The sequence below is a fragment of the Phodopus roborovskii genome, unplaced genomic scaffold, assembly GCF_943737965.1.
Source record: "Phodopus roborovskii unplaced genomic scaffold, PHOROB, whole genome shotgun sequence".
Lineage (NCBI taxonomy): Eukaryota > Metazoa > Chordata > Mammalia > Rodentia > Cricetidae > Phodopus > Phodopus roborovskii.
Window position 1 is genome coordinate 8,928,467 of NW_026126602.1, and position 27,163 is coordinate 8,955,629.

The window sequence follows — 27,163 nt, forward strand, 5'->3', positions numbered from 1 at the left end:
GACCAGGTGAGGCTGGCGCTGGGTGGTGGGAGGACGAGGATGGATGTGGAATGAGGTGTGGGGCCAGGGCGCCGAGCATGGTGCAGGCTCACCCGCATTCTGCAGTGTCTCGATGTTCTGAGGTCTGGTCGCCTGCTCCGCCACCATCTGCACGAACCGGGTCCGGGCATTCTGGTACAGCTCGAACACTGGGAAGAGAGGCAAGGTGGAGCAGCCGCTCGCAGCGCCATCCCGTCGGGGCGCCCGTCCACGGATCCCTACCTTGCAGCACCTGCCGCTGGCTCATGGCGCCGCGTACGGGGTCCGCTCTCCACTGCCCCTCCGCCTCCGGCGGGACTGCTCTGTGTACTCAAGCTCCGGGACAACCGACCGGAACCGGAACGCAGCCGTCTCGTGGCAACGGTAGGTCCCGGGGCGTGACGTCACAATCATGATAGAAGGAGCAGCAGAACGACGACCTCCTACCCGGGGACTGATGTCGCGTTCTGTCTAGTGTCACTTCCCTGCTGACCGGGTACAAGGAGCGGGCGTCCTCCTGGAGGACGTGGTCTGCACCTATGCTATGCACACAGAACGGCAGCCCCCTCCCCACTGCAGCCGGTCAGGCGCTGGGGGAAGGACACCAGGAGACCCAATGTCAGTTCCCATAGATATGAGTCATCGGATCAATTCAACATTGGTAGCACAACCTCAAGTTACTCTGTGTTCCCCTTAATGGCTCTCTGACCTACCTGACATTTCTGATTTCTGAATTCCTGGAGGTTCACAACAACCGTGTTCACACACGAATTACAATACATTAACAGCGATTAAAGACACCTGGAGAGTCCCTGGGAAAGCAGAGAAGGAAAAAACATGATAAATATCCTATCTTGCAGGTTTGCCTAATTACTAGCAAACTTGCTGTCTCCTTATTTCAATATGATTTGTTTAAATAATGTGTTTTAAATCTGGTGTCATTTTGTTGCTGAGTGACATTTCCAAAAGAGCCTTTACCTGGGAACACTAGCTTATAGAAGTTGAGTTCCTCAGCGTTTCTTTTTGCCAAATTTAAGCACTGTAGTTCACCATTAGTTCTAGCTACTCTGAAAATTCTGTACCAAATGTTTCAGTGACAGGTGTCAACTTTAAATCAATCTCTCTCTCTCTCTCTCTCTCTCTCTCTCTCTCTCTCTCTCTCTCTCTCTCTCTCTGAAACTACCAGTTCACCAGGTGTCAAGTGAGCAGCTAGCCACAGCTGTTGCCTAATAGTGGCAGACCGGAAATCCTGATGTCTCTACTTCACCAGGAGGAAGCACACACATCTCTCTGGCTTTCACATTTGGTATCTTCTACAGTCACTTTAGAAATCTCATCTGAAGGAGTCTTGGTATTCTGTGGAATCCCCAGAAGGTTGGGAAATGGTCTACCTACTCCAGAAAGGAAGAGGTGTGTGAGATCCTTCACTTCACACTCCGGGGCAGTTCAGATGCCAGCCACACAATCCTTCACTTAACTATGAACTATGTGTTTCACTGTGGTCTACATTTTTCCCAACAGGGCCTTTAAAGTCAAAGCATCTGTTCCCATGGAGAGATATAGAGGAAAACCCTGGGTGGATAATTAAAATTGCTAATGAAGTGTCCTAATTTTATTTTTTTTCCAGTTCCCAGTTGCATTTTGAAGAATAAAAATCCCTTAAAACTAAAAGGCCCCATTGCTTAAGTCTTTAAACAATTCAAACTCCTAAACTGCTACACCTTCCACTTTTAATAGGAGCTTTGCTCAGTATTTTCTACTTTAAAATTGTCAAGAGCCCAATACCCTACTTATGGGATGCTGCACAGTTTGAAAAGTTAAGTAAAAAGGGTATTTTAAACTAGAAAGCTTGAGTTTGTCATGGACAATGCCCATGAATAGGATTTATTGTCCTAATGAAACACATTAAAGGATGCCTATTTCTCAGATCTCTTTGAGTTGGAGGCTAGCCTGATCTTCAGGATGAGTTCTAGAACAGCCAGGGCTATACACAGAAACTCTGTCAAAAAAAAAAAAGGGGGGGGGGAGAAATGCTTATGCCTATTTCATGTCTGAAGTTAGACTTATTAAAGAAGTTACAGCTCTTTTAATCTATTATTTTCCCCAAAAGTCATTAAAGTTCAATGAAGAAGTGTAAGATAATGATCATATTATGCCCATAAGTAGAAGCGTTGGTAACTTAAATACAAAATATAAGTGAAGAGATGACTGTAATGGAAAAGAAATCACTCTATATTTTTGACCCATTTTCAATTTATTAGCTTTAAAACAAAATGCTTCTCTGATTTACATAGTTAAATGAATGTTCCATGATCACATACAAAACTTTAGACTATTGGTTAAGTGAAGAACTACTCAAAATATTATCAAAATAAGATTATTATTCTTAAAGCATCAGCTGCATTTACAGATATTATGTACTTGCCAAATTAAACTATGCATTTTACTTGGAATGAAATATTAAGTTGGAAAACTGTTTCAATGAAGTTTGGAAGTCTTTGCCTCTTTTGGAAATGGCTAATTACCCAATTTCAAAATCATTATCTACTTCTTTATGAAAATGAGACTGAAAACCCAAAGCACAAAACCAGTTTTTAAATCTTGTTCCGTTTCTCTTTACAAATCTCCCTCAGAGAATCCAGAAAAATCCCACTATTGTGGGGGCTGTATGCTACTCATGCATAAAAGCTTTGCTAATTTTAACACTGATCTGCTTTCCAGTTCCTAGCTGAATTTTAAAAGGTAAAGTTCTCTGTATACTGATCATATACTAACGTCCACATTTTTAAAAACCTGGTGAGGTTCAAAATACAGAGCAAAGCACCTACTAAAAGTGGAAGGTGTAGCAATTTAGGAGTTTGAATTGTTTAAAGACTGAAGTGTACAGCTATTCCTCTATTGAATCTAACATATAACAATAGCACTGTGTCAGCCACTCTGCTCTAGAATGTGCCCGTCTCCCAGGACATAAACTCTAGTAAGAGAAATTAATTCATTTTCATACTATACAATCTCTGTTAGCCTGTGTGTCTACCACGGATTTCAAGCCTAAAATCACTCCAAATACTGTGTTTTAAGAGCAAAGATGAGAGGGTTCAGGTAGAGAATGGCAAACTTCTGAAACATTTAATTGAGGGAAAACTTATTCTTGTTAACAGAATATTATCTGTTTTATATAGGCATTAAATCTCTTTTTAATTCAAACGCGTTAGTATTTTTTCAAAAGTTTTCTATTGGTAATTGAATGTCACTTGTAAGACTTCAACAATCCTTTTTGCCAACATCAAGTGTGAAACCTCTGAAGTAGTTTCACATTTCCACGCTTCAATTAAAGATAGAAGTACTGTATGCTCCAGAGCCAATTTGGTGGACTCTGATGTTATCTACTATGAAGAAGGCAAACAGACTATCTGAATTACCGCACAACCCTTGTGAGCAGTATAAGATTAGGATCTGGAGTTTAGGTTTGAGTTGACCACGCAGTTGTGCCGGCAAATTTGCCAGCACAGCAAAAGGAGGACACTTCCCTATGAATCAGGAGATTAACATTTCCATGCAAGTGTTGTGGTCTCATTTGTATTTGCCTTTGCTTTTCAAAATCTTTCACAGTTGGCCTCATAAGTCTTAAGGGTCTAGTGCTTTTCAGGCCAGTACAATGTCAAGGTGACAGTGACCAGTCCCACAGACCAAGATACACCTAGACATGGCTTCTCTGGAAGTGTCTCGGTGGATGCAGGGCTTCAAGGCATCCGGTCCACTCCCAAAGAAAACTATGATGGGGTGATGACTTCACTTTCCCCACCCCATTCCCAAAACACCAAGAGCACAGTGGTGATTACTAAAAAACTACGTTTTAAAAGTAGGGGTCAAACAGTGTAATATGTCTCATGCTGTAACATGCAGAGCAAAACCAAATTATTGCTGCGTCGTGTATGCATGTATGCATCTTACTTACACAAGCTTTCTTAATTAAAAGTTGCTTCAAAGCCAGCATGACTACAAAGAAAACTCTGTGCAGTCTGCATTTAAGATTATCCATCACCATCTCCTGAACCCCTGTATCTCACAAATTGTTGGACTCTTTTTTATAAATCATGTGCGATTTTGCTGTCCCGTGCTTAAAATATTACTACTATCATTACTGCATAAAACATGAGACAATGCTGGAAGGTGTTTCTCTGGAGATGTCCCCGGAGTCAAGGACAGAGCACGCGTGTCGTTCAGGTGCAGGTCTCCCAGGCTGGGCAGCGCGGTCCCGACCCAAGGGGTGAGGGGGGGGGGGGTCGCCGATGGATCGCCCTACGCCACCGGCACGCTTGGGTCCCCGGGGACAGGGGTCTGCCCGCGACAGGCCAATGCGAGCCGAGCTGGGCCGAGGGCAAGGCCCCGGCCTCCTTTATCACTCGCCCGAAGTTCTCCAGCTCCTAGCAGCGTCTTCGAGTTCTCAGGCCCAGGAGACAACAGTGGGGTGGGGACCAGGGGCAAAATGGTGAGACAACCCTGCGGCCACTGAGACGCGCGGGCAGCGGGGCGGTGAGCGCGCGGGGCCCCGAGAGGGGAGGGCGCGCGCCAGCCGAGTGCGGAAGCGCCTGGCCGCGCACCCGGCCTCGCCCCGCGGCCTCGGGTCCCGGCTCCCCACTCTGCCCTCCGGCCGCGCTCAGGCCTGGGAGCCGGCAGGGCCTCGCCCTCCTCCCGCTTGTGTTCTGCGGCCCGGCCTCCCACGCAGGCCGCAAGGGGTCTCGGCAGGAGTCACCACTCGAACGTCCCCGCGGCGCGCCTGGCAAGAGCCCGGCCGCGACGCCGGTCGGGCCTCCGCGACCCAGCCCGGAACCCGGTGGCCAGGCCGCAGCCTAGGCGCAGCCGAGAACCGCCCCGCGGCGGCTAGGCTGGGCTGGCCCGGCCGGTCTCCTCCCTCGACGCTCCCGAGCTGCAGGGAGAGTGGGGAAAGGCTCTGCACCCCTTTGCCAGGACTCTGTGAGAACCCTGCGAGGTCCCCCAGCAGCCAGATCCTTCAGACCCCAAGGGCACACCGGGTCCCAAAGGCGGGGGCAGGACACCGTTGCTTGTTTAGGGGGAAGGCGAAGGAGGGGGTGGCTGAGCAGCTGCACATCACTGCGCATGTGCGACGTCCCAAAAAAAAAAAAAATTTTTTTTTTTTAACTTTTGCGGTTCTGAGTAGTCCCAATCCAAAATGTCTTGTGCAGTGATTATTTCAGAAACTAATCGGCCGTGTGCGCTGACTCCTGAAAGTCCCTGCAAACGTACAGAAAAGGTTTGCGAAGTTTCTGAAACCTTTGAAATAAAAATAGCGTCACTTGTTTATCGATCCTTCAGCTCCGTTCCTTTAACAGAAATGGTCAGAGGGGACAGTGAGCCCCGCTGAAAGGTAGAGTGAATTCAAGAACCGCATAGCAATCACTACATCTCATTCCTACAGAGAACACACTTGCGCTATCATGAACTATTGTTTCAGAAGTAGCGTGAATATTCTAAACTGAATTATCCCACTATTAACCCAATTTTATAGTGAAGAGCAACATTCTCATACAAGTAACACAAAGGATAGTTCACATAAAGAAAATACCTTTCGCATCGATGAGAAACTGCAAAGAAATGCTTTCTGTTCTGAAAGTCTGTTCTGGTGAAACAATATGGAATTGCTTACCGTTTTAGTTATAAAACAAGGATAAAGTTCTTGAAAGTTTCCAAGAATTTTAGCATCTTTATAAACATATCCCAAAGAGAAACAGCTGATGAAATCTTGGCAATATCAAGGATGTGTGATGCCCAAAGTGGAGAGACTTCTTGTAACACAAGAACAATAAATAAAAAATGTGGTGCTCCTATAAAATTAATGCAGGGCAAAAGCTCAAGAAGGGTGGCAACACTTATCTTTCTGGGAAAGGGTCTCCCCAGAACCCATTGCAGACCAGGATAACAGAGTAATCGTGGGTCTCTGTAGTATCCACCTTTAAGTTAAAAAAGACGACATGTACTATGTTAAAGTTCATGAAAATGCATTTTCCTAAACCTAAATTAAATTATGCAGTGTAAGATTACATTAGTGTAGTGGACTTCCTAAAAATGTGTTCTCCCAAGTGGTGAAGGCATGCTTAAAAAAAAAAAAAAAAAAAAAAAAAAAAAAAAAAGAGTTCTTTGATCAGAATGACCATTTGGTAAAAACCAAGCAGGTAAGCAGGTTCCATTGAATCTGGTAGCTCCTTTTTCCTCAGGAAGGAAAAAAAAAAAAAAATTGGGAATTTGAAGACAACCCAAGTGAAAATATTTTAAGAAAATTGTCATGAGTCGTATATAGAAACAGCTGGTAAACACATTTTCTCAAGCTTGCCCTGAGTGAGTTCTTCAGTTACACTGGGTAACAAACTGTAATGAATCATGTTCAAAGCAAAAATTACTTCCATGAGCTAATTACTGATAACACTGATTTGTCTGATTCGTGAGCACTTAAAAGTGTGTATCACTTCATCTTGCCCTTGTGATACATCCCTGAACATTTGTGAAGTGTGCTTACTGAACATAGGAGTTTTGTTAAGAAAGCTGGAAAGATGTCAAAATCTGAGCAAGAGTCTATAGAAATGTAACTGCTCCAGTTTACTTTTCCTCCCTTTCTTCCTTTCTTCCTTCCTTCCTTTCTTTCTTTCTTTTTTTTTTTTTTTTTTTGAGTCGTTTGTACAAGCATTATGAAAATGACATGGTTTGTCAGACCTAATTGCTTTGTCTTTGAGTCCTCATACAAGTTCTGCAGCATTAAGGATGTAGCCTCAAGAACAACAGTGTTCCAGGTTTCAGTTTAAATAAAACAATAAAATCCATTATTATTCAAGTCAAAAGCAAGAATTCACATGATAAGAATGCACTTTGATCTTATCCTTCAGTTTTCTGAAAGACCCAGTTGTAATGAAAAAGGTAGACAATCTCTTTAAATTGGTCCAAAGCAAGTTGTTGGCACTTTCCTTTCTTGAAAGAAGGTAGAAAGGAACTTTGCAATACAGCCTTGCCTTCTGTTTTTGAGGTGACAGTCAGAGTTATTGGGTAAAATATAGGTTTAGACTGTCTTTAAGAACCAAGGAGGGCTACGATTATGTTTTGCAGAACACTATCTTAATGAACTTGACATTTTGCAAGGCTTGACTATGAACTACTTTTAATAACATTTCTATGAGTCGTTTAAATATATTTTATCATTGTATATGATAAAGACAATGCAAGCATATATTAGTATAATTTGACATTTATTGGGTAGGCATTTCAAAGTGCCCTGCTTTGATTACAATATCCAGTACTAGACCTCTTTGCATATTCTCATAAACTGTACCGGGAGTTGGTGAGTGTCCTATCTATGTTACTTAAAAGTATGAAAAGTAATCTTAAAATCCTGCTCTTGGCCACTTAAGCAAAATTTTAGACACTTTGGGCAGGAAAGGAACAATGTTACAAATTCTTATGTACAGAGTATTTCAGAATCCAGAAACACCTGTCAGGTGTTTTAAAATCCAACCCACCACATTTGAAATATAATTAAGTTAAAATATGTGTAGATGAGGGTGTCTGGTTAATGCCACTGAGAAAGATGCTGAACTTTTCATTGAGTCTATTAAACATAGCCAAGATTGTGCTCAGTATTAATACTAAGTTTTTGTTTTCTACTAATGGTAGTTGATTTCCTCTGCAAACCCGACAAATAATTGTTGAGTTTATAGAAAGAATTCTGGAGCACACAAAGATAAACAAGGCAGGTGCTTGTCCCCCAGGAGCTCTGAACTTAGAAATGTCAGCTCATTTGCGACAGGTGAAATTTCAATCCACAAAGCCACTCAGTTAAATGTAATATATACTTAAGGCCAAGGCAAGTATTAAGACCCAAAGAAATTTGGCAGTATACATTTATGTAATAGTAGTTAAATAAAACACTTAGCAGTACTTTAAAGACCTATCCTTAGTAATTAATACCTGTGTGAAAGAAACACTTAAGATTGTCATTTTCAAAACTGGAGTCCTCGAAACAACCCCTATGCGTGCAAACACACCCACAGAGGGGGGGGGTTACATGTGGAAAGGGCACAACACCTCTTGTCAATCACTTTATGTAGCTCCTCGGTCTACTGTGGGTCGTCAGATGAAATCAGGTGGTGAGGTGCTCTATCCACTTAATAACAGAAACCAAGACCTGCCTGCAGTGTTTGAGTCGACACAAGTGATTAAATATTCGTGGTATACAAAGAAGGAAAACTAGAGGTGTGCTTATGCGTGTGGGAAAGGCATCCCTTAACCAAGATCAAATGCAGTGAGCTCGACTTTGTGTCAGTGTTGCTAAGAAAGGTAGTGACCATTTTGTCACTTCCTTTGACACCATCCTTGTTCCAATTAACTGGCCCTTGAAGGGGGATTTTTTGACTTAAGTCGGAGAAGAGGACACCTATGACTTGTATTCAGGAAAAGCACCCGCAACTCGAAGAAGGTGTGGGTTCCGCCCAGCTGTGTGTGCTAGCAGCTGTCCCTATTGTCTGCCATGGGGGCAGGGCGAAGCCCCGCACTCTGGCTTTTGAGTCAAGCGGAGGATGGGGTCGCGGGTGGGGGAGAGAGCTGTCACCGAAGGCCACCCCCATATTCAAATGCTCAGTCCCGAAGCGTGTGAGGAGGCGGCGGTCCGCGCCGTAGCGGCCACGGGCCGGACTGCGAACCGCCGTCGTGTGGTTGCTATTGGCAACCGAGCCTCCGCCGAGCGCGCAGCCCGCAGCCGCGGGAGGAAGGTGGCTGCGGCTCGGCCGGTGCTCAGCCCTGGCCGCCCCCAGGACGGTCGCCTGCCCAGCTCCCCGAGGCCCCCGCCACCCCCACCCCCCGCGGACTCTGCTCCCCGAGGAGCCGGAGGGAGGTTTCCGCGCTCGGCGGCGGCGCTGCCCCGCCAGCGTCAAAATCCTGGCGCCCTCCGCGAGAGCAACATGGCAGCGGGGAGGCGAAGCCCGGCGGCCTCGGGACGCCAGCGAATCGCCGCGGGTGTCCCTGCGCTCAGCGGGTGCAGCCCACGCCCCGCCAGGCCCCGCGTGGCGCGCGAGTCGGCCTTTGTTCTCCATCGGTGGCCGACTCTCGCTGAGTGTGGGGGTCCGAACGGCGACCCCGAGACGCCGCCAGGGGGTGGGGGTGGGGATCCGCGACTGCACGTGCGAGCTGTGACCCTTCTCTCGTCACCCCCGGCTCGCCTCTTTCCCTCCCTTCAGGCCTGGGTTCCCACGACTCCTTCTCACGCCTTGGAGGTGTGAAGCGGGAGACCCGGGGAGCGGGAATGGCGTGGGGACGGCGGCACGTTCCTCGCGAATGGAGAAATGAGGTCTTCCGTGCTGGGCAGACGACAGCCGGCTCCACCCGCTGCCACACCGGCTCCTGGGTACAAAGGTCCCCCAAGGCCAGGCAGGGAGGTGCACTGGTCAGAGAGAAGGAAAGCCAGGGGGAGAATTTGCATTCGCTGAAACGGAGGGGAGTGTGGGTTTTATTTTTAAGACCAGAGCCACGTGGGCGAGCCAGTTGTGACGTTCCCCTCGGCGTGCTACAGAAATACCGAAATCCGTCACCAAATGGCGGTTCCTCCAGCCTGCCACGCTGATAGGGGATTGGCCAGCCCGCGTGGCCCGTGGCAGGCACTTTCACTTCTCAGCGGTCAGAGAGGCGCTTGCGCCTTCGCGTCCCCGCGTCCCCAGCCCCACGATCCATTTAGGGGAGGGAGATCCCCGCGGGCGATCCATCCTTCGCCCCGGGCCTGAGGTCGCCTGCCAGCCTCCCCCTCGCCCCGCACGAGCCTGCCCTCCCGCCCCGGAGACGGACACGCTCGCGGAGAGCCAGCTGTCCTCCTCCCTCCCCGTCACCTGCGGGGACCTCGCAGCTTCGCGTTTGTTAGGAACTTTGCTTCAAAACCATCCAACAACACCCACACTCTGAGCTCCTCGCTGGCGAAGGAGAAAGGGCTTTGGGTCTGAAGCGAGCTGGCAGGAGGGGACAAAGAGGCGATTGTCATGCAACCTCGGGTTAAAGACCGGGTCCACGCGGGACTCGGGTCGGTGACTCAGCATCGCGTCTCGGTGTCCGCGCGGTCCCGGGGAATGGGCGGCTTCAGAGAAGGAGCCCTGTCCCGAGGCTGCAGCCTGGCAGTGGCCGCCTCTCTTCGTCCCACCCCCCTGTCCCCCCCCCCCGGACTCTGGTTCTGCAAGCCTGTGGATCCATCGGCCTCCCGGGCCCGATGGGGCCTGACAACCTCGCTTTCAAATTTGGCGGGAGCGGCGTCCGCGGAGCTGAGGGCGGCGCGAGGACAGCGGCGCACGCGCAAAATGGCCTCCCGGTTCCTCGCGGCCTGTGCTCGCGCGGGGAGAGGGGGAGCGCGCGGCGCGGCGCGGCCCTGGAGCGCCGGGTGCTGCTCAGAGGTGATGCTAGGAGGAGGCAAGGGGGAAACGCTGTCCCTCCAACCTGGTCCCCGTGGGGAAAGCTGCGCTGCCGTCCGAGAGACGCTATTTCCTCGGGCGCCCAGCTCCTTCCCACCCCGCACTGGGGGAAAAAAAATTTTTTTTAAACAGGTGCGGCAATGGGAACAGCCACTCTGGTCCGGTCCCTGGCTTTATTTCCCGCAACCGTTTGCCTCGTTTGGAATGTCTTTCCTGGTTTCTGGGTCGTTTAGACGGGAGTCTCTCATTCTGCAGCACTCTTCCCCAGTGCTCGACGCCATTCCCTCTGATCGTGCTCCCTAGCTTTCTGTTGCTCCTCTCAGGTCGGATTCTAGATGATTTGGGACAGACTTGGAGATCTTCCAACCCGCCTGAACCTTGAAATCACGTACATTTTGAAGTTGGGGTTTTATGGCGGTCCAAAATTAATACCAAGCAGGGAAGGCTATTTTTATTGACTTGTAGGTGATCAAGGGAACACCAATTTTTGTTTTTGTGTTTTGAATTTTAAATTCTTCTGATAATCTCTGGAAGTAGTATTTTTATGGCGAGGGTCAGAGAAGATATAATTTAACTCGTTTTTATTGAGTGCTTTGCTGTTTATTCAAAGGGCTAAATGAGATTTCGGGATGAGTTTTATACTTGAAAGTTTTCAGAGAAGCCATAAGTACCCTGGAATAATAAATGACCTCTGATGTCGTCGTCGTCGTCTTGGTGAAGGCAATTATAATGAAGTTCTTCGTGTGACAAAGACCTCCAAAAATTACACACTAAGAAAAAGAAACTGATGCAAATAAAGGAAATCCGTTTCAGGAACCAAAAGAAAAAAATGTTTTAAAAATTAACTGCGGAAACAGGAAACACTAGACTGTGTAAACATTTTTTTCTGAGACTTTCATAATCAAAGCTGGGTGATCTTCAGATTTGCAGGGCCATTCTGTGGTTCAAGGACTCCGAAGGACTGTGTTCTCAAGTCATGTTTACTAGAGGCTGCAACCCGGTCCTGTGGTCCCATTTGAGTTCACAGGCTATTTTTGGAGGAGGGTTCTTATTTCAGGAGTCGAGATTTTTTAAAAACTAATTTTGGAAATATCCACCTGTTGTACTGTTCATTTTATATAGGAAAGGACTTCCTTAAGAGCTACATAAGTAACTCAAGAGCTTTAAGACAAGACTGGAATCTGTACTCCATTCTATCAGGTGTCTTAAAGGAATATATATGCAAGTTTTTAAGAAGGGGTTTGTGTGTGCTAGAAGATGTACAGATCTAACATGGAAGTCCAGTTATTTTAAATGCAATTTGATTAAAACCCTTTTGTTCTTTCAATCTCTCGTGTAAACACTATCAGAACTTCTGTCATTCCTGGTGCAAAGGGAAGAAAGATACATCAACTCTTTAGCATACAAAGAGAAAAGCAAAGCAACTTCCTTCATCCCAGGATACCGAGTTCCTGGTCCAGTATGCTTCTGAATAGTATTCCATCTAACAGTTATAAACTACGTAGTATAAAGATCATACATCTTCATTTCTTGCTGATCGGTACAGGTAGCATTTCATGTGGGTAAAGGCGTCAGAAAACAAAACAAAAAACTTGTTTTGGATAGGCCCACACAAGCTTTACAGTGCAATGAAAGATATCACTAGTAGTTTAATTTCAGCTCTTGGGGAAACAGGAAAAGATGGAGGGAAGATCCCACCAACTTGCTCTATTTTACTTCTGGGAAACCTACCATCTGCATATGCATATGAAAATAAAGCAATGTGCTTAACTAGTTAAGTCAACTGAAGGGCAACCTTTTTCTTCTCAGTGCAATTAACGGCCGGCAATTTAAGAGGTTAGAAGTACTTGTAAAATGTTATGCATGTGTAAAGCAAGATAGATGACTATTTACACAACAGCAGCAGGGGCCCCATTTCTCTTTCTACCTTTAAGCTAAATATCTGCAGGATCAATTTAGGCATTTTCTGTAGATGACTTGGTTAGCTTTGTATCCTAGGATTCTAGTATACATTAAGTCAAACTTTAAAGTCAACTTCTCATGTACACTAACTTGGTAAATTACAAAGTTAGGAGATTTGATAGATTTTACTTTCTTAAGGTGAAGGTTTTTAAAGTGGTAATGTGGGGAAAGTTAAATCTCAATGGTAAGAGCAGTAATGAGTAGTCATTTAAGAAGCATACCATGATTCATCTTTCCGTTGTTTTATTAAAAGACAAATTTTTGACTGAAATATCTTTTAAGCTTAAGCAATTTTCAAATTGAGTAAGGGTAAAAAGCCTCTTCCCAGATACAATAAATGGAAATGTTTTCAAGTATGGTGACACACTGCTGAGTAAGCCTTAGTGCCTCTGACATTTCAACAAGCACTTTCAGAAGTAAGTCCATCACAGAGGGTGAGATGTCTTCTGTCCTAGATAACGCCTGTGAAAACCTTAAGAAAAGCCTAGAAAAATCAGTTAAATTCACCAAAAATTGGCAAACATTGTTAACTTTAGCTTCAAAGATTGTAAATAAACAGATACATCTTTCATTGGGCTTTCAAGCAATATACAACAAAGCATTTACTTAGCAACACCATTTGAAGACAACAATGTATTCTCCTTAGGTTTTAGCTCTTGTAATCCACTACAGGGTTCCCAAAACTTATGCACATTGTGCTTTTCATGGCAAATTTTTAATTAAAGATCATAGCTATTTTCTAAATGAATATCCTTTTATTGAATTTTTCCAATTAAAAATGAAATTTAATTTTACATCTATAATTAGAAACAACACAATAGGACTGTACAAATTTAGGTCAAAATAAAAATATATGTATTTTGTGGCTTCATAAAACATCATTTACTGAATCTTTAAAGAAAGAAGTAACAGCAATATATGTAAAAGTAATGATTTAATGGCTATAAGCAAGACAAAGCAATAGAATTGTGCTTCTTTCCCACACTGGAGACAATGAAATGCTTAGCTACAATTTCCCATACAAACATGAAACAAAATTCATATAGAATAAACATCCTCACAAACATATGATAGATGATGAACACACACTAAGTTCGACCAAAGCAAAGCAGAATTGGTGGGGTTATTCATATTTTAAAGTCAACATGTTTGCTCTGTTTAAAAATACCTGTAGAAACTCATAATAAATTGCTTCTATTTCCAGACATTACAGAAAAGGCAGATACCTTTAACTATGGAAACAACTCTTAAATTTTAAATTATTATTATGCCACATACACTAAAATAATTGTAGATAAAATGCTTTTCTTCAGCTGGTTGACTTAAAAATCTATTTTAGAATTCCAGTGATAAATAGTATTTAGAAACACATTACTTCTATTTTAACCAATGGAAAGTTAAAACATTATTTCCATTTGCCTTGGTTAAAATTTTTCTTTACTGCAAAATTAAATTTTAAAGTATTATTGCAGAAAAGCCAGAATTGTGATAATCTGCCATTTGCTTATAAGTGGAAAAGAATTTGAAATTAGTCATCAACATTAAAATAAATTCTGTGCTGGTGGTAAATAAGTCTCAACATAGAGTATACTGTGGGTATCTGCAAAGGTCGAACCAGTTTGGAGAATTTTAGCAACTGTTTCTGAATGCATGAAACACAATATTTTTATAGTATTTATAAATATATCATACAATACTGTTTCCTGTTATGTCATATACCAATATGGCATTGTACTACAAGCATAATGCCATCTGATTCTTACAAAAGCGAATCATTTAAAGAAGTCAGTAAAATAAATGGTAGTACCCGCTTTTTTAGGCATACAGATTGTAAAACTGAAGTTTCCTTTGATCATTTTGCGTAGCAACAGAGAAGTAAAAATCAAACAGGAATTAAAATGGCTAAATATGCAAGAAATTGTTATTCACAGTGACATGGCTACATAGAATGCATTATTCTATGCTTATTCTTTCCATTTGTATTTGTTGAATTTCAAGATAAAAAGCACTTGTTTTCTACAGGTTCACAAAACAGCATAATAACAAGAACAATCAAAGAGAATGTAATGTAGGCATTAATTGAGATTAACAAACTATGGCCCAATGTTTCTACCCACTGCAGAACATTTCCAAATCCAAACAATGGTGACAGAAATTCACATCTTTCCTAACCCAGAAAAAAACATCTTGCCTGACTCCTTACATAAACAATCTTTGCTTTCAATTAACATCCATATGATGTGTCACATCTAGTCCATCTTTTATGGCCAAATTTAATGTCACTACAAAAGAAAGCAAACTGGACGATAGTCACATGTATTAGCATCTATAAAGCTGTAATTGATGAAGGTATCTAAATCAGGGGTTGAAAAATCTTTTCCTTAACAGTCTCAGGACTCAACCAGATGAAGTTGCTGATGACCCATTTATTGATGATTTCCGAGGTCTACTGGCAAAGGAAGATTGGTGGTTACCGCTGGGGCTGTTGCTGGTTCCATTCATAGTACTGGAAATGTGAGGGAACTGTGGGTGAGGAGACTGCACTGGAGTGCTGGGGCTGGGCAAACAAGAAGAGGTGGAGGGAATACCTCCTGCTGGGCTGTTGGCCTTGTCACTCCCAGAGTCACTTTCCAGTTCTCCAGCATTTGTCAGTCCATCTCTCTGGTGACTGATCTTCATTCTTTTACAAGTTGGCCGAACTCTGTATTTCAAAGGAAGCGGGCCATTCTATAAAGTTGAAAGGAAAAAGAAAAATCACTCTCAAATCTTTATATGCATTTGGCCAACATAAGCTAATAGTAGAGAGCTACTTACTCTTCTCCAGGTATAAATGTAAGCAATGTCCATTAGTGTATAGTAATCCTTTAAAGGTTCCTCTTCATACATGACATCAATCTATTGAAGTACATTTCAGGTATTAAGGGATAAAAAGACAAAGATAAACTTGTATGTTTTTGTCATCAAAATATAATCCAAAATTCTTTTAAAAGCCTCTTCAGTTATTTTGAAATATCTTAAACATGATCACCAAATTTAAGATTTCCTTGTATTTCTTGTTTTTTAAGGTCCAGAATCAAAAATTAAAAAAAAATTTAAAACTACATAAAACTCATGAAGTAGGTACCTGGAAAGTATTAGGTATGTCCATTTTACTTCTGAGAAACTTCCTCAAGTGCATCACAGTCATTGCTGCTGGGCATCGTAAGTATCTTTTATCATTCACCTAGAAGCACATTTATAAAACTAATTTTCTCCCAATTCCTAACTTTCAGGTAAAAAGAAAATCTGCATTGCCTAAATATGATAAAAGGTACTAATATTCACACCAAAATGCAACAAAGCTCTCAACTAGCTATATTTTGAATTTACTATTAAAAATACTAAATCAACAAATTCTAAACACCATTTGGCCATTAACAGCATCATATGACTATTGCAAAGGACAATACAAAGTGGAGAATCCAAGCCCCCTTGTGTTTTATATGTGGACATACCTCCTCCTTTGACTTCTCTTTGTTTACCTTTCGATCAGATCTATGAGACAGACAATGGCTAGTGAGACAAAGTATCTAATAACCATATTACCATAAAACACATTTCCTGGAGAACTTACCTGTTCTGATCAAAGAACTCAATAGATAAGCTTATTATCTCATCATCAGTTATAATTCGCTTATCCTCATCAGCAACCTCTCCTCTGTCTTCATTAGAACCATTGGCAGCTATAAAGAAAGACATTTTGAAATTTGATTTTAAAAACTCAGTATTTTTAATATAAGAAGATAGAAAAAATAATTTTGAGTAGACACAAAAGTTTACCATCAGCTGAAGGATGAGCTGCATAAAAATCTCTCCTTCTTTTCATTTCATCTGAAAAGTGTGAGAAGAGGAATAGAAATTTGGTACCACAGGTAAAGCAACAATTTTTAAAAATTCATTTAATCAAGGTACTTACTTTTAAAAAGCCCTGGAACTAACTTGTATACAATATCTTGAAGAGTTTTATCTGACCTGAAAAAGAGTAAGAATCAATTAATAAGGCAAAAAAATGTTCTTAAATTTTTGGTATTTTTGGTGTTGTGGTTATTTTACTGATTGTGATACAGTGTAAAAACACTGATAAAAGAAACAGGGCTCTGTAGTAGTTCTTCAAGTCAGCTGATCCTTTCTAGTCAATAATTAGTTCTTCACAGGATTCAGTCAAGGGAAGTGGGCCTTTCATGCAACTAAATTCACTAATAAGAATACAGAAAAGACTATGGAAGCGTTGAAAAAGTATTCTTGTATAAAGCAATGCACAAAAAAAGGAAACTAATTCAGTTTTAAAGGACAAAAAAAGACACCTTAAAACACTCAATACTGAACTTTGTCTAAACATAGTCATCATTAAGATGGCAAGAAATTAAGGTTCAATCCCCTATAAAGCACATATTTCAGGTTAAGACTCAAGAATAAATTTCCTTTGCAGCAAATACAAGGGATGCCTTCCCTGCTTGTGAATTATGCAATTCCAACAACTATTACCACCAAGAAATGTCAGCATTTTCCTACCTTATATTCAGTAGTGGTCTAGTTTTGTGGACTTGGACATCACAGATAGGACAATACTTGCTGGTCTCCAAGTAACGTACAATACATGTTTTACAAACTAGAAAGAGGAATGTAAAAAGGTTTTATAAGTTTAAAAAAGTAGAGGTTCAAGCATTAGTAGTATCAGAACTGAAAATCCACGGATGGGAAATGACAAAGATATTTCCCAAAATTAAAAAGTGAAACCAATTAATACCCTGAACACCACATACTGCCTAACTTTAACAAAATCAGTAACAAATCACTACATGTAAAAGAAAGTAAATTCCACAACTGTAAATGTAGGAATGTTGCCAGGGTTAACAGCCAGGATGAGCTGTGAACTATAAGGACCCAAAGACAGAAGAAGGCTAATGTGCACTCACAGGAATGTAGACATTCTATTATGGTAGTGGCATCAATGAAGTACCCTCCACAAAGCACACACATTAGGTGGGGATTGAGCTCAGTGATCTTGATTCTGGTTGTTCGATGCATTTCTGCTTGATAAAAGATCCTGCAAGACACAAAAATACTGGCTGTAATACAAAGGAGATTCAATATTATCTCCACAACTCTAAGTAACTGTATACCCTGAAACACTGGGTAGTTCATAAAAATCGTTTAACACTCTACAGCTGAACTCTCCAAACGGTTTCGTCAGAAGGAATTTACTAATGAGATCAGAATAACTTCCACTGAAATGGTGTAAAAGGATCCAACTAAATTTACTTCTGGCCTCCCAGGTCATTCCAGGAGTGAGAAGAAAAGGTCTGAATTGGGGGTTGGGAGGTGAGTGGATTCAGGTCTTTTCCCTCTGTCCTCAAACACCTCAAATACCATGCAACTCTTCGGACATCCATTCAGTCCCCGAAAATATTTACCAGCCACTAGGGCTTGATCTTAAGTCTCCGAATTTACTGTGGAATTTCCTGCAGGTCCTAGGTCAAAAACTTCGGGATTCTTTAGACGGCTTGAGCAACCAGAACCTGGCAGGGCGCAGGCCCCACAAAGAGAAAGCGCTTGGTGCAGCCTCCTGTATCCCTGGCATTTCCGGACTGGGTGACAAGGATAGAAGCACCTCATGGGCCTCCGTGAGGCCTGGGAGCCACGGACACGGGCGGGATATGAGGGGCGGATCCCGAGGTGCCCCAGGCTAGGTCTTGCTCCGGATTCGGAACTCGCCTCTGTTGGGGTTTCCATAGCAACTCACACTCACACTTGGCATCCGGCCACCGCTGCAACTCTACGAGGAGCTGGCCAAACCGAGCCTCTGCGGGCGTGCGGGGTGGCAGGCGCGGGGGAGGGGTGGGGCGGGGCCTAGAGTGCGGATCTTCGGGTGACCGCCACCGCAGTTCCAGCCCCAAAGAGTGCACAGGCCATTCCAGGCACTCTCCCGGTCTCTTCCACGTCCATTGAGAGGGAAAAGCTACTTTCTTATCTTGCCTATTTCTGTCTGTCCTGTTAGCAATCGCTTCGTCAAAAATTTCACTTAGAGATCTTTTGAGCATTGCCAATTGTGCACTTAGCCCCAATCCGGCAAGGCTCGAGTTGCAGATACATTTATTGAACTGAACTTTTAAGGCTCCCTTTTCTAACAAGTCCTCCAGTAAATTAGATTAGCCATGCAAAGTTTTTAAAGGAGCTAAATATTGAAATCTGTTTTACAGGAGGAGAAAGAGGGGCAAACCTCCATTTGAATGAACTATGCTGGAGGCAAGAAAAGCTACTTTAATGGGTAGGAGAGAGACAAAATGCAAAAAGCCATGTGACCAGCCCATTCCCAAAGCTAAATGCAGAGTAAATATGGGGGGGGGGCGACCAAATATCATTTTCTCACCTAACTTCCATACAATACTCACAAGATGAAATGATAATCCCAACAGATACATTTTAGAAAACACACAGGTGAGAACTGCCAGCAACACTACACCAGAAAGTAATCAGGGAAGTCAATTACCTAGTGTACTGCTGTGGGATGCAGCTTCAATTACTATCTTTTCATTCATTAGACCTCTAACCAAGGCTGACCTACACCTGATTGAAACACATCCTCAAAGGTGTCTGTAATGGAAATCTAGGAACTTGCATTGGTAATAAAATGCACTGGGGGGGGGCTTTAATTTTAAGGAAATTTTAATACAGATGAGGGAAATAACAACTAGCATACCCCAAAAAACAGGAATTAAGAGCTACCAGTACTAAAAGATGGCCCAAATACAAAACAAGTTTCTCTGTGGATGTGGCTCAGTGGCAGCCAGTGGCTTCAGCCAGAGAACAAACATCTTTGGATTACGTGTTGAGAATACTGTCAACAAACAGCATTAATCTGAGTAGAGTAGTAGAGGAGCTGTAGGTAGAATCATGTCTCTGAAGAGGAGCAAGATGCAAATTCAACCACACTTGGAGATTAAGGATCACCCTGCCTGCTGCTTTCCTAGAAAGGTAGTCAGGGAGCTTGACCCTCTGCCTAGGAAAGAAACCATATCCTACTCACAGCACCCATCATGAAGTTCTCCCCCCTGTATTACAGAAGGCACATTCTATTACATAAGTGCAAATACTAACTCAAAGAAGACTCAAGCCTCAACAGAAGGTGATCACTAGTTATCTTTAATATTTCAGTCGAATGCACTTGACTAAAGCCTCTCAAATTCATCTCTAATTGGAATCCCCACAACTCTCCTATCATAGCTGAAAATAATTTGGCCTCTTTCCTATAAGCATTCATAATGCTAATTAACTATCACTTTGTAATTGATACAAACAGCAATTCTTCATCATTTTATCCTGTTGGCTAGTACTGACAACCTAATACTTTCTGCAATGTTTGGTAAAACCTAAGCAACAATCTCTTGCACCACAGAAACTGCCTGTAAGCCAGTAAAAATATAACAAGCATACAACGTTGAAAATACTCAATAGTTAAAACACGCCTTTATACCTTACTCGGTTGGAGCTGTCGGTTTTTAGTTGGAGGCCTAACACCAGTAAGGTCAAAATGACAGAAAACAGAAGCAAGCTCTTAAGTTAACAATCAGCTTGACGCCTGCAACCTAAGAAATGCAAATGAACGCCATAATCCCACTTGGGGCTCACTGCTCAAATGCTAGGATGGGTAAAGTTGGGGAGAACTTGCCTATTTGGACACTTACCATACATGCAAGAGATCAATGGTGGAGCATTAATAGACTCATCAAATACATCTAAAAGCTTACTTGCTTTACAAAAGTTTGTATGTAACTATATTTGAGTGTCTACACATGCATACAGAATCTTTTACATAGCTTTAAAGGTAGTATTACAAGAGTATAATTTGCCCTGGTAGGTTATTTCAAGTACTGCACTTTCGTAGGAGATATATGGAAATGATCTGGGTTAAAAAATTGTAATTTTACTTAGGAAAAAAAAATCAACCTTTGAGAAATTCTCCTAAATCTGTCACTAGTCTATTTAAGACCTAAATGTTACTACATAGTCTCATAACTTGGTTACACACATGCCGTCAACAATTTACATCCTTTAGTATCAAGTCTTTCCTGCATTTTACAACGTGTTTCCAAATGTGTAGGGGGGACTATAAAAATAGGTTGAGCTAACATCATTCATCTGCATTTGGGTAAATATGCCCGGAATTTTGCCTACTTTAAGGGAAGGGGTTAATGCTCAATTCTCTTTCAGATATTGAACCGTGACCACTAAGCCCACTAAATCCTTTTATTACAATTGGGAATGATCAAAGTCTCTCTCCTTGTTTATTTCCAATTATTAACTGTAAAGCTCTGGGGAAAAGATCATGCTCCAGCGCTGTCAAGTCCAAATGACTACGTAAACATAAGCAATCAATGCGTTAGTACTCCTTCCCCCAAAGCATCCCCTTACTATATGCCCTATGCTGACATTTAGCGAAATCTGTAAGACGCTGTGGACTTAACTCACGAGCCTCTGCGCATCCCACAGAATAGGGGAAAGTCGTAGTATCTTCGAAGCAAAAGAAGAAAAAGGGGGGAAAGGAGTGGACAGAGAAAGGGAGCCTTCAGAAAGGCTAACGACCAGTCACCGTCTTCATGCCAAAACAAAGCTCTAAATTGGAAATGCCCACCTCCTGGAGAGCTCGCCCCAAGTAGGTATGGAACCCCTGTCCAAGACTCCCAACAAATACTACCTTGAAAACTTTACCCTTTCCAACACAAACGCACAAGACCTTAGAAACAACTGGGAACCGCCATCTTACCAGCCATCCAATTTCACACAAGTGTCCCTCCAACTTAAGTTAATAACATTTTTGTCCGGGCTCCCCCCAGCCTAACACCCACCTCGTCGGGATCGCCGACCCCCACAGTACCCGTCCCTATAAAATGGGGGCGTTCCCTGGAGATTCAAAGACCTCCAGAGCCCTTTCTTCGGAAGAGGAGGGAAGCCTCTGGACCCAGGCAGCGCCCGATCTCAGGATCCCGTCCCCATTTCAGCAAAGTCTACCTCTCAACAAAGGGCGCAGCGGCCGCGGGAGCCGCGCAGGCTGAAGACACAAGTGCCGCTCTCGGGGACCATGTGCGGCGCGAGGGTGCCGGGGGGCGCTCGGGGGAGCGGGGAACTAAAACGTGGGGCGGCGCGGCGCGGGCGTCGGCTGGAGCGGCTGGAGCGCGGCCGGGCGGCGCTGGTGCGGGCTGCGGGGCGTCCGGCGCCGCGGGAGGCGACGGGCGCGCGGGCGCGGGCGCGGGGCGCGGGCCGGTTGCCCACGCTGTCAGCTCCGCCGCCCCCCCCCACGCCGCCCCGACCCCCACCAGTCCCCGGCCACGGCCCGCCGGCGCCTCGCCTCCTACGTACCCGGAAAGAGCGGCCGGCGCGAGGCGATCGGAGCGGGCGGAAAAGACAATGAAAGTTAAAAGTCGTTCAGCAGAAAATGAATGCGAGCCAAGCGGCCATCTTGGAGCAAGCTGCCGCCGCCGCTGTCAATGGGCACCGAGCGCGGCCGAGAGCAGCCGCGGCCGCCGCGCTCGGCTCATGCCGCTCCCCCGCCGGCCTCCTGGTCGCGCGCTGCGGCCTCCTCCTCCCGCGCGGCCTCCTCCGCCTCCGCGCGGCCTCCGCCGCCGCCTCCTCAGGGCCTCTCCTCCTCCTCGGCGCAGCCGCCGCCTCCCGGCCGCGCTCGGGGGAGGGCGCGCGGAGGGGCCGAGCCGTATTATTCTGCGGGGCTGGGAGGTGTTGCTAAGCCGGCGCGGGGCTCCCTCGCCAACCTCCCCATTGTCTCGCCCGGTCTCTGCCTTTAATACTACGATTATTATTTCAGACTCGCGTGGGGGAGGCGGGGGGCGCCGAGTGTGCGTGCGGGCGGGGAGGCGGGGGAGGGGAGGAAGGATGAGGAGGGGGAGGGGAGGGTGGAAAAAAATGCACCGCTGAAGGCAGAGTGGAAACTGACACCGGCTCCAAAATGGCTCGGAGTCCGCCCGCCCCCTCCCCCCGCCCCCCGCCGGGTCACGTGCTCCCCTCATTCCTTAAGGGCGGCCTGGGAATTAGTGTCGGTGTAGTCGGGCCCGTGGCCGCCCCCTCCCCTGCGCGCCGCGCGCCCAGCCCCCTCCCCTCGCTGCGCGCCGCGGCCGCGGCGGCGGCATTTCTCCACAGCGCCACACGCCGCCCTCTCGGCGCGGCCCGCTCGGCCCCGCACGCCGCCCCGCCCCCCACCATGTCTCCCGCTCGCGGCACACACGTCCGCGGGGCCCGCCGCCGGGGGCGCCCGGCCGCTGCCCCCGCTCGGCCCCGCCGAACCTGCGCCGAGTCAGGCCCGCGGAAACAACAGCGGCCGCCCCGCCCGCTGGCGGCCGGGAAGAGGCGCGCGCGGGTAGCAGACGGGCTGGCTCCGCGCGCAGGGTCGGCGGGCCGGCGCAGGTAACGGGCCGCCTCGGCCGCAAGAGCGGCTCCCCGCACACCTTTCCCGCCGCGCTTAACGCGGGTGAGGCAGGCGTCCGAGCCAGCGCCTCAGGGATCTGCTTTGCACACACAGTCGTCATTCACACACAAACTGCAAACAGAAGACCACCCTTCTTGTGGGAACACCACCTTATTTATTCGGGGTACGATACTTTGATAGGGCTTGAAAACTCTCCAGAAGAAGGAATGTACAGTGAATACTGAAAATTCTAATGCTTAAGAGTTTCCCTCTTAACCATTTCACATGTGTAAAAAAGTGTCAAAAATTGATGAGTGGCATAACTTTTCGAAAAGGAGCCCCTTTTCTCCTGAAAATGACGTCCAGCTCGCACGGTTCTGCAGGAGGCAAGGCGCGTCTGGTTTTCCTCTAGGCTCGTGGGGTCCCAAGTTACAACTGAGTTGCTCTTTCCAGGCTTTTTGAGGCATCCTTAAGTTTTCCCACCAAGTCCTAAAAGATGTACAGCTCATGTCACAATTTTGAGATACAAGTAAGGAAGCGCCCAACTTGGAGGCAGCTGCAAGAAAACGTCGGAAGAGCACCCAACGAGTCCAAAACTAAAGGGGATTTTAACCGTTGGCAAGTCACTATCAAAAGGAGCGCTTCCCCAACAGGATCTTGTCTTCGAATCAGCTATTCAAGTTCTAATTAAAAGAGAGTATCTAAATCATGTCTCAACTTCTCTATGGAAGGTTATGACTCGAACACATCTTCTAACTTTTTAAAGTTTATTCGCACACATCTTCTAATTTTTTAAAGTTTGGCAAATATTTACACTAAAATGACTGCAGATGTCTTTGGAACATTGACTCTCATCCAAATTTTCAGGGATGCTCTTCATTTTATTTAATTAGTAAGAAACAAATTCGTTGTCACATCCATCAATCAACAAAATTTTCAATTTTTCAGTTTTACATTGACAATATAAACAGTTTTAAGAACTTATAGAACTTGTAGAACAATAAAAACGGTTTTAAGAACTTACAGAACTTATAGAGTAAAATTGCTGCTTAAAAATACAACTTTGGAAGTTTAATTTGTGAAAGGCATTTTAAATCATTGCCCTCACTTTTGCTCAATTTCACTTAAGCAGATGCATGATAAATTGAAGGAACGTGTATTGAGTACAACATTTCAAAAGTATGTTTTAATTACAGAAAACAGCAAGTACAGGCTACTGGAAATAGTAATGATTTTACTTTTGAAAGTGAAGTCTGTGCTAAATTTCTGCTACCCATTCTCCCTTTGCCATTAAATCCTTAACCAACCTTCATTATCTGATAATAAGCAGATTATCATTCTCAAACAGAATGAAGCATATTCAAAGATCCTAATACTGTACCTGTAACTGTTCCATGTTGCAGCTAAAACTAATCTCTGGGTAGGATTGGGAATCAGTGTTCTATGAAAGAAAAAAAATGCTATTTATTTGAATCAAAGAAATTAGAATTTTTGTTACACATTTCTTTTTTTGGCAAGGATCTATACATACCTCTACATTTAAGGTCACCAAATATCCAGGTTGGTACATCTTATAAAGTTGATTGGTCTAAAACAACACAAAACACCAGTTTTTAACCTTAAAAAAAAGAAATTCCCTAAACCCCTCTAGTTTGTTAAACTTTACCTTTATCTGATATTCCAAGCGCCAAGAAACATTAGTTATATGAGGGAGAGATCTGCCTATACTGAAAGACAATGATAATTTTGTAATACTTCAGTTACTACTAAATGATGTCTCTCCTCAACCCACTTCATTCCACCATGAAGTTTAAAGTACCATTGAACTTCATCTTCAGGTTCAAAAGAGTAAAAGTGTGCTAAGATTATGTCAAGCTCTATCTTTAAAAACATCAGCTTAACTTCAATTGTTCCACATGCCCTTTGGCCCTTTTATTTTGGGTCTGGATCCCAGGTTTTTTGGCCCTGTTTTGTTTCACACCAGCATGCTCCATTCATTACCCACAAGTGAAAAGTGCCCCAGCTTGACACCTAATACAGTACCTACCTTCCCAGTAGGATTTCAAGAGAATTCTTATTATTCTGGAGGAAGGGGGAAAAAGAAAAAAGAAAACACATTTTTGCAAACAGACAAGGGGAAAGGGGGGACTAATTGTTAATTTAAAAGTTTAAAGTAAGTAACCTGATACTCCGTACAAAATATTTCTATTCGATCTTGGTCAAATTTACAGTCTTCTAGGTAAGTGCTGGAGGAGGGGAGAGTAAACAAAGGTTTAGTCTCTATCTTTAAAAACTGGAATTACAATCACAAAGATAACCACTTACAAATAAATGGGCATTTAAATAAAGCCTGTACCTTAGAGTAGACTTGTCAACTCGGTGCTTCCCTGCCTCCAATATGTAAGTTGCAGCTGCTGCATGACAATGCTTTAAAACCACTGGGTCGATGTGTTTCAAGCCTGGGTGATCTAAAATAAATTAATTGCTAATGATTACAAATTCTTTAGACCCCTGTTCATAAGAGGGATTATTTTGATTTGGGTAAAACTTCATTTCAAAAAAGATAACAAAAATGCAAGTGTAAATGAATGAGATGAACAAGGTTAATTGCAAAACAATAAAGAGAATACATCAATAATCTCCTGTCAATCTCTTTTCAATTACCTTCTATTTTTGTCTTAATATTTTTGAGAATAGCAGGCTTCAAAGAAAAGGGGGCAGTGGTTGCTGGATAGGCTGAAAGCAAAGGGAAAACTAGAGAGAAATAGTTTACACAGTGCAAATTTCAAAATGGACATTGTCTTATAGTAATTGTCTACTTGGACATAAATACATTAAGGAAGTTTGAAGGGAGGGACACACATTAGAAGATACAAAAGAGAAATTTCAAAATCGCATTAGTTTAGTCACACACACACCGTGCTCCGAGAGTAACCCAGGTGGTGGTGACTATTTTTTGCTTGAAGAACAGCTTCCACTTTCATACCTTTTGTCCAAGTGTCTATGAAACCGGGGGCGAGGGGGTGGGGTTGAGGGAACAAGGACACAACCAAAGAGATCTGAATTGTGTTGATATTTTTAAGGCAACTATCTAGAAGTGATTTGTCTTAAAGCACGCTCTTAATCCATAATGACAACTGCATTCTGCGACCAGACAGACATTTAAAACTGCCTCTCTTCCTGGTAACCGCTGCAGAACAAAACATTATGCGCCCTACTTGAAGGTTCTGGGAGAAGAACCTGCAATTAACACACTGAACGACAGTGTTGTAGTGATCACAGGATCCCAAGGTGTTCTCTAGGGTGGAAAAATGTCAATGCTATTTGACCCAGCCGAAATAGACCCTTTTCAATCCCCTCTAGTCCAGCCAAGGGAGCCTGAATCACAGGACCTCCCCAGTTGAAGTCCAAGTGTCAAAACAGCCGCAGCCTCCGAGAAGGCTGAAAACCCCACACATTTAGGCCACAAACAAGACTTGGACGCGGCTTTACAAAGGAACAAAGAGACTTGCAGGGAAACCAGGCCAAGAGCGTGGAGCTGGCCGCGTGCAGGTGCCCTGCAGGGGCAGAACGGCGCTCGGGGCCCGTTCGGGTCCCCACACTCGGGCCGAGCGCTGGGCGAAGCCCGGGGACTTGCCCGGGCCGGGGCTGTGCCCACGGCGCCGGGCTGGCGGCTCTGCCGGGCGCCCCTCCGCCCAGGCCACGGCGGCGGGCGAGCCGCTTACCTAGCGCGGCCTCGTCCGCCCGGGCGTCCAGCAGGCTCTGGAAAGCCGCCCGGAGGAGAAGCGCGAAGGCGTTGGAGTCAAAGGAGCAGGGATCCGCCAGCCTCTGGAAGCCTCTCTGCACATACTCGGAGAGCTCCATTGTGAGCGCGCCGTGACCTTCGACATGCGCACCACGTGACTCGCGACGCGCGCCCAGCTGATCGGTCGCGCGCGCCCGCGGCGGGGAGGCTCGGGGAGGCTCGGCGACGACTCGGGACGGTTCGGGGAGGTTCGGGAGGCGGCTCGGGGGGGTTCGGGAGGGTTCGGGCAAAGCTCGGGCGGCGGCTGGGCCTCTCTGCCTCCGCCGCTCCGCGGGCCCTGCGCTGTGCGCGCTGGCCTTTCCTACTCTCTTGGAACCGCTGGCCTCGGCCTCGGTGGCCATGGACGCCCATTGGATGCGCTTGGCGCTCACCTGGGACCGCACCCGATCTGTCCCCTCCGGTGCCCGGAGGCACAAGAATCCCTCCGCCGCCAGTGAAGCGAGAAGCTGAGCTTCGGGACAGCGGGAGACTGAGTGC

The 27,163-nt window shown here is 45.0% G+C and overlaps 2 protein-coding genes across 2 annotated transcripts in view; both read right to left on the reverse strand.

The window, feature by feature from the left end:
- Spag6 (sperm associated antigen 6) overlaps positions 1-345 on the reverse strand; it is a 58,674-nt gene extending 58,329 nt beyond the window's left edge. The window contains exons 1-2 of the mRNA XM_051205705.1: positions 262-345; positions 93-188 (exon numbers count right to left, since the gene is read on the reverse strand). Coding sequence (XP_051061662.1) covers positions 93-188; positions 262-286 — 121 coding nt within the window. The 5' untranslated portion in view covers positions 287-345. The remainder of the gene's footprint in view (positions 1-92; positions 189-261) is intronic.
- Positions 346-12,654: 12,309 nt separating this feature from the next.
- On the reverse strand, positions 12,655-26,806 carry Bmi1 (BMI1 proto-oncogene, polycomb ring finger). The gene is made up of 14 exons (XM_051205751.1): positions 26,607-26,806; positions 25,238-25,349; positions 25,064-25,127; positions 24,929-24,963; positions 24,263-24,322; positions 17,384-17,514; positions 16,980-17,076; positions 16,384-16,439; positions 16,248-16,298; positions 16,042-16,150; positions 15,923-15,962; positions 15,553-15,651; positions 15,243-15,323; positions 12,655-15,155 (listed from the first exon to the last, which is right to left on the reverse strand). Exons 1-14 carry the CDS (start codon positions 26,743-26,745, stop codon positions 14,826-14,828), a joined length of 1,404 nt encoding a protein of 467 aa, XP_051061708.1. The 5' UTR covers positions 26,746-26,806; the 3' UTR covers positions 12,655-14,825.
- Positions 26,807-27,163: the final 357 nt, after the last annotated feature.